Below are 7,131 nucleotides of genomic sequence, written 5' to 3'. Positions count from 1 at the left end.
TATAAAATATAATACTATTTTTAAAATGTTCTGCAATTTCATCTTTCTATTATATAACATAATGAACCATAGATGTAGGTGTCAAACAACAAATTTTTAATTTTCTTCTGAAAATTTCTATTATTATTTTGTAACATAGTCTTGCCCTGTCTCCCAGGCTTGAGAGCAGTGGCACGATCCCAGCTCACTGCAACCTCCGCCTCCTGGGTTCAAGCAATTCTCCTGCCTCAGCCTCCTGAGTAGCTGGGATTACAGGCTGGCCACCACCACGCCTGGCTAATTTTTGTGTTTTTAGTAGAGATAGGATTTCACCATGTTGGCCGGGCTGGTCTCGAGCTCCTGAGCTCAAGTGATCTGCCTGCCTAGGCCTCCCAAAGTGCTGGGATTACAGGCATGAGCCACCAGGCCTGGCCTGAAATTTTCTGTTAAAATTTATCATACAAGATACTGTTACCTTTGAAATTATCCTTGAATATCTTATGTTTTTGTCTTGGACATAAATAATATTATGCTACTCAAATCCAAACTGAAAGATGAAATCATCTTTCTTTTTTTTTTTTGAGACGGCATCTGCAGTAGCACGATCTCGGCTCACTGCAAGCTCCGCCTTCCAGGTTCACACCATTCTCCTGCCTCAGCCTCCCGAGTAGATGCAACTACAGGCACCCGCCACCACGCCTGGCTAATTTTCTTTTGTATTTTTAGTAGAGACGGGGTTTCACCATGTTAGCCAGGATGGTCTCGATCTCCTGACCTTGTGATCCACCCACCTCAGCCTCCCAAAGTGCTGGGATTACAGGCATGACCACCGCACCCAGCCGAAATCATCTTTCTTTTTCACTTTTTAAGTAGTCTAGGCTAGGCATGGTGGCTCACACCTGTAATCCCAACGCTTTGGGAAGCCGAGGCGGGCGGATCACAAGGTCAGGAGTTGGAGACCACCCTGGCCAATATGGTGAAATCCCGTCTCTACTAAAAATACAAAAATTAGCTAGGTGTGGTGGCACACGCCTGTCCCAGCTACTTGCGAGGCTGAGGCAGAAGAATCGCTTGAACCCGGAAGGCAGAAATTGCAGTGAGCCCAGATCGCACCCAGTGCACTCCAGCCTGGGCGACAGAGCGAGACTCCGTCTCCAAAAAAAAAAAAAAATTAAAAAAAAAAAAAGTCTAAATGTCTACATTCTTACTTCCCTTATTGTGTAAGAATGACAAATGGTTGGGTTTTTTGTTTGTTTGTTTTTGCTTTTTTTTTTTTCTCTTGAGCCTCTCTCTAGTGACCTGGGTAGTTTGCACGGTTTGCCTGGAAACCACAGTCCCCCAATCTCTGCCAGAACCCCCCATGTGGCCACTGTCCTCAGACAGCTCCTGGAGCTTGTGGATAAGCACTGGAATGGCTCTGGCTCCCTCCTCCTGAACAAGAAGTTTCTTGGTGAGTGAATGCATTCTCTGTCCCTAGAGAGGAGCTGGACTTTGCCTCTGCTCTGTGTTCTGCTAAAAACCACTTAGCCCACTTCACTTGCAAGGAAAGTTGTTCTCATGATCACATCCTAAAACATCTCAGAAACACCACAGTTAACAAATCTGCATTTTTCTCATATTCTTCTTCATTATTTTTTAAAAGCAGCACCTTTTCTAATTGTTTTGTAACGATTGTTTTGTTCCTCCTGTGAATATTTGGTAGTCTTTGGTAATATATAGAGTAACCAGATATGTAAATTAATGACTATATTAATTTTTTTAAAGATTTTGTGATCCTTGGGAAAGTGCCAATAATGAATACAACAGAAATTGGGTTTGATCATCAGAGTTTTGAGATGACTGTTAGAATGTTATGATTTGAAAAACTCGAATGAGTAAATGACCTGGACTCTCTTTAGGGTTCGTTTTTTAGAAACAAGGGAGAAAACAGTTTTGCAAATGTTGGCATCATGCATTTATTTGTTGTTATTTTCTTTTTGATCCTTAACATGTTTATTGGCTATTTAATAGAAGAATAATTAAGGAAATTTTGTTGGTGGTAAAAGTTTAAGTAAAAACTAGAAACTTGGCTGGGTACGGTGACTAACACCTGTAATCCCAGCACTTTGGTAGGCCGAGGTGGGTGGATCATGAGGTCAGGAGTTGGAGACCAGCCTGGCCAACATGATGAGATCCCATCCTTACTAAAAATACACAAATTAGCTGGGCATGGTGGTGTGCACCTGTAATCCCAGCTACTCAGGAGGCTGAGGTAGGAGAGTCGCTTGAACCTGGGAGGTGGAGTTTGCAGTGAGCCGAGATTGTGCCATGGCACTCCAGCCTGGGCAACAGAGCAAGACTCGGTCTCGGAAAAAAAACAAACGAAAAAAACAAAAAAACTAGAAACTTGAAAGTGGTTTGGGGTTAAAAAAAACTTTTTAAAAAATGTCTAAAGGGATATCCAGAAGAAGAAATCCTAACACAGTTATTTTCCTTCTCATGTTGACCCATTGCTCCCATTTTGTAGGAAATTATCCCCAGGACCACTAATCAATGACTAAGGAATCATGCACTCAACAAGGGGCTGCTGTTGTTTCTCCACAGAGGATGTAGGATATAATTTCTTGTCCTCTTAAAAACACCTCTTTCTGCCACTTACTAAGTTCTGGTAAAAAGGAGATACTAGATTACCCTATTTGATCCAGAGAGCTGGTAGTTACTGACTAGGAATGCTGTGCTTTAGCTTTTAAGATTGGCCTGTGTGCCCATCCTGAATTTTTGGCAGGTCCTGCCCGAGATTTGCTTCTGTCTTTGGTAGTCCCGGCTCCTTCTCAGCTGAGGTGTCGCTCACATCCTGAAGACACGACGAAAGCCTTCTGCAGGCGGGAGCTTGAACTGAAGGAGGCTGCGCAGCTGGTCCCTAATGACATGGTATGCCCCTCTCATCTCCCTTTAGAAAAGGACAGAGCAGCAGGACTACAACATCTCTGTGCCCTAATGATCAGCATCACCATGAACACCTAACCAAAATATGGAAAAGGTCTGGGCACAGCAGGAATACAAAACTTGCTAGGACAGGGACAACTTGGAGGTTCTGCAGGGCTGACTCCGTCATCCTAACCCTAATCCAAAAATTCTAAAGAAAGACTTGAAATGAGAAGAAACAAACAAAAATTCCAAAAAACTCTAGGTGGAAATGTTTAGGATAATGTTCTTGAAGTTTATGGTTTGATCCCAGTGAATGTATCTCAGATTGTCTTTCCTTTCTTCTAAGGGAGCTGAGAGCCCTGAACCAGGGGCCAGGGGCCAGGGGCCGGGGACCATTCTAGAGCATCAGCCTGCTGGCTCTAGGAGAAGAAGAAGCAACTTGTATCCCCATGCTTTTTTCCTTTTTCTCTTCTCTTCTCTTCTCTTCTCTTCTCTTCTCTTTTCTTTTCTTTTCTTTTCTTTTCTTTTCTTTCTTTTCTTTTCTTTTCGTAAGGCAGAGACTTGCTCTGTTACCCAGCCTCGAGTGCAGTGGCACAATCTCGGCTCACTGCAACCTCTGCCTCCCAGGTTCAAGCGATTCTGCCTCAGCCTCCCGAGTAGCTGGGATTATAGGTGCCCGCCACCACGCCCGGCTAATTTTTGTATTTGTAGTAGAGACAGGGTTTCGCCATGTTGGCGGAGGTGGTCTCAAAACTCCTGACTTTAGGTGATCCGCCCACCTTAGCCTCCCAAAGTGCTGGGATTACAGGCATGAGCCACTGTATCCGGCCAGCCTTTTTCTTTCTTTCTTTCTTTCTTTCTTTTTTTTTTTTTGTTTGTTTGAGATGGAGTCTCACTCTGTCGCCAGGCTGGAGTGCAATGGTGCGATCTTGGCTCACTGCAATCTCCGCCTCCCAGGTTCAAGCGATTCTCCTGCCACAGCCTCCCAAGTTGCTGGGACTATAGGCACACGCCACCATGCCTAGCTAATTTTTGTATTTTTAGTAGAGACGGGGTTTCACCATGTTGGCCAGAATGGTCTTGATCTCTTGACCTCATGATCTGCCTGCCTCAGCCTCCCAACATGCTGAGATTACAGGCGTGAGCCACTGCACCCTGCCTCAGCTGCCTTTTCTTAACGTTAGAGGAGTTTCAAACACCAAGTTCAGTTCTAGAAACTTTAGATAGATGATAGATGACTAAGAATGCTGGCCACTTGTCAAAATGACCATTTGTTCTGCAAGAGTAGTAGATAACTCATAAGAAAGATTGCTAGTCCATGTAATAAATTTGTTTACTCTATTTGAGCTGTATTTACCAATGAATTAAAATTCTAGTGAGAAAAAGATGCTGACTTCCAATCATTTTATCACTAAATAGAGGAAAAGATCTTTCAGTTCTCTAAACACACCTCAGCATGTCAGATTCTTTTATTTTTTATTTTTTGAGACGTATTCTCACTCTGTCGCCCGGGCTGGAGTGCAGTGGCGCTATCTCAGCTCACTGCAACCTCTGCCTCCCAGATTCAAGCAATTCTCCTGTCTCAGCCTCCCGAGTAGCTGGGGTTATGGGCACACACCACCACGCCCAGCTAATTTTTTGTATTTTAGTAGAGACGGGGTTTCACCGTGTTGCCCAGGCTGGTCTTGATCTCCTGAGCTCAGGCAATCCACCCACCTCAGCCAAAGTGCTATGATTACAGGCGTGAGCCATCACATCCAACCTAGAATGTCAGATTCTTAATGTATTTGTATTTTGTTTTCTAATCTAAAGGAGAGTTTGAAGCAAAAACTGGTCAGAGTACTGGAGGAAAACCTCATTTTGTCAGAAAAAATTCAACAGTTGGAGGAAGGTGCTGCTATCTCAATTGTGAGTGGGCAACAATCACATACTTATGGTAAGTTGAGGAAAGCCATGATATATGGGGCCTTGCAAGACAACTGTTTGTTTATAGATGACCAATTTAGTAACCTTCATCATGTTAGCTCATGTGGCTGCCTTTGGCCTACTTGGTCATCAGTTTTCCTGGCAGTTAACAGAAACAATCATCTTGCCTCAGAGAATTGTAATGCACGTGGCTTGAGTTACCAGATGAAGCTCTTGTCAGCGGAAAGCATGTTAAAATATTACTATTGCCATTAATTTTGAGAATGACACATGCTTTTGTGATTGTAACACTAAGAACATGTTCTTTATAGAAAGTTTGGAAAATTCAAGGAAAATATAACCCCATGATCCAGCAATAACTTCCATTCGTGTTTTTGGTACATTTTCTTCTACCTCACTTCTCTGTATGTTTTTAACTCCAAATTAAAAATTGTGGATGGGCAGGTGCAGTGGCTTACACCTATAATCCCAGCACTTTGGGAGGACAAAGCAGGAGGATTGACTGAGTCCAGGAGTCTGAGACCAGTCTGGGAAACATAGTGAGAACCTGTCTCTACAAAAAATAAGAACTTAGCCAGGCATGGTGGTGTGGACCTGTAGAGCCAAAGAGGCTGAGGCAGAAGGATCACTTGAGCCCAGTAGTTCAAGGTTAGAGTAAGCCTTGATCATGCCACTGCAATCCAGCCTGGGCAAATGAGACACCCTGTCTCAAGCAAAATAATAATAAAAATAGGCCAGGTGCGGTGGCTCATTCCTGTAATTCCAGCACTTTGGGAGGCCAAGGTGGGCGGATCACTTGAGCTCAGGAGTTCAAGACCAGCCTGGCCAACATGGTGAAACCCTGTCTCTACTAAAAATATAAAAATTAGCTGGGCTTGGTGACAGGTGCCTGTAATCCCAGCTACTCGGGAGGCTGAGGTAGGAGAATTGCTTGAACCCAGGAGGCAGAGGTTGCAGTGAGCTGAGCACTCCAGCCTGGGCAACAGAGCAAGACTCCCTCTCAAATAATAATAATAATAAATAATAATAAAACTGTGTCCTGGTTTTAAAAAAAATTTACATATAATTAGATGCACACATTTTAAGTTTGATCTCAATCAAAATACAGAACATTTCTAGAAAGTTTCTTCATACCTTTTTGTAGTCAGTTTCCCCTACTCTTGACCTCAAATAATCACAGACCTGATTTCTATATCCTAATGTTATTAATTTCATAGTATAGGCATTTCTACAATATCACAAGAATATACCATATTTATCTATTTAGTCCTCTAGTTGTTTTTATAATGGTTATATATTTAGAATAAAATGATTTTAAATTATTTCTAAACATTCAAAAGAAAGACCTGAAATGAAAGAAAAGACCCTAGAATCAAATGCTTTTCTGAGATTAACCTTCTTCCCTTTTGATGGAGCTGAGAGTCCTAATATTTAATATTTATACTATTATAAATAATACCGCTATTAATGTCTATGTACAGAAATCTTTGTGTACATTTCAGACTATTTTCCTAGGAGACAGTCCTAGAAGTAGAATTAGTGAGTCAAAGGATGGGATATTTTTGAGGCTTTTGTTACATAAATCACTTCCAAGAAAGTTGTTTCAGTTTACACCCACCTCAGCAGTGTACTTGAATACCCCTTTCACTCCACTCTGCCAACACTGGGCATTTTTTCAAAATTTGCCATTGTGATAAGTGAAAAATAATATCCTATTTAAGTCTTAATTATACTACTTTATTATCAGCATAGTTTAGGTCAGTATTTTAGATACAGTTTGCCCTTGACAGACTAGCTCAGCACCCCTAACAAATTATGGGCGCATGGATTTATAGGAGGAACTTGATTTCGAAGTTCTGCTATGGAAGCACTGAATTTCCATTGTTGAATCTCGGCTCTAAATAAATAAATAAATAATTCTCAGCACTATCTGATACTCACAAGCCTGAATAATCAAGATATCAGTCTCCACTTACCTACTTTGAAATTAAAAGTAGGTATTTGCCCACTAGATACTTACTTTCATTCAGCCAGGAGACCCAGTATAGTATTTTGGCTTACTGGTGATAAACAAGCTTTTGTGGCCTTGTTTTCCACCTTCTAGAACCCTCTTACTCAAGATGTGATCCACATTAGTATCACCTGGGAGCTTGCTAAACAAGTGGGGCCTCACCTCAGGCCTACTGCATTAAAATGTATTTTTAGCAAGATCCCCAGGTGATTTGTAAGCATATTAAAGTTTAAGGCTGGGGCCGGGCGCGGTGGCTCAAGCCTGTAATCCCAGCACTTTGGGAGGCCAAGACGGGCGGATCACGAGGT

The 7,131-nt window shown here is 42.2% G+C and overlaps 1 protein-coding gene across 1 annotated transcript in view; it reads left to right on the top strand.

Moving 5' to 3' along the window:
• LRRC36 (leucine rich repeat containing 36) overlaps positions 1 to 7,131 on the top strand; it is a 58,878-nt gene that overhangs the window by 46,933 nt on the left and 4,814 nt on the right. Inside the window, exons 10-12 of the mRNA XM_011932061.1 lie at positions 1,264 to 1,429; positions 2,744 to 2,889; positions 4,699 to 4,822. Of these exons, the coding sequence (XP_011787451.1) occupies positions 1,264 to 1,429; positions 2,744 to 2,889; positions 4,699 to 4,822 (436 nt within the window). The remainder of the gene's footprint in view (positions 1 to 1,263; positions 1,430 to 2,743; positions 2,890 to 4,698; positions 4,823 to 7,131) is intronic.

Source organism: Colobus angolensis, unplaced genomic scaffold (genome assembly GCF_000951035.1).
Source record: "Colobus angolensis palliatus isolate OR3802 unplaced genomic scaffold, Cang.pa_1.0 Scaffold93, whole genome shotgun sequence".
Classification (NCBI taxonomy): Eukaryota; Metazoa; Chordata; class Mammalia; order Primates; family Cercopithecidae; genus Colobus; species Colobus angolensis.
The sequence above is the reverse complement of the archived record's forward strand: the minus strand, read 5'-3'. Positions and strand labels throughout refer to the sequence as shown.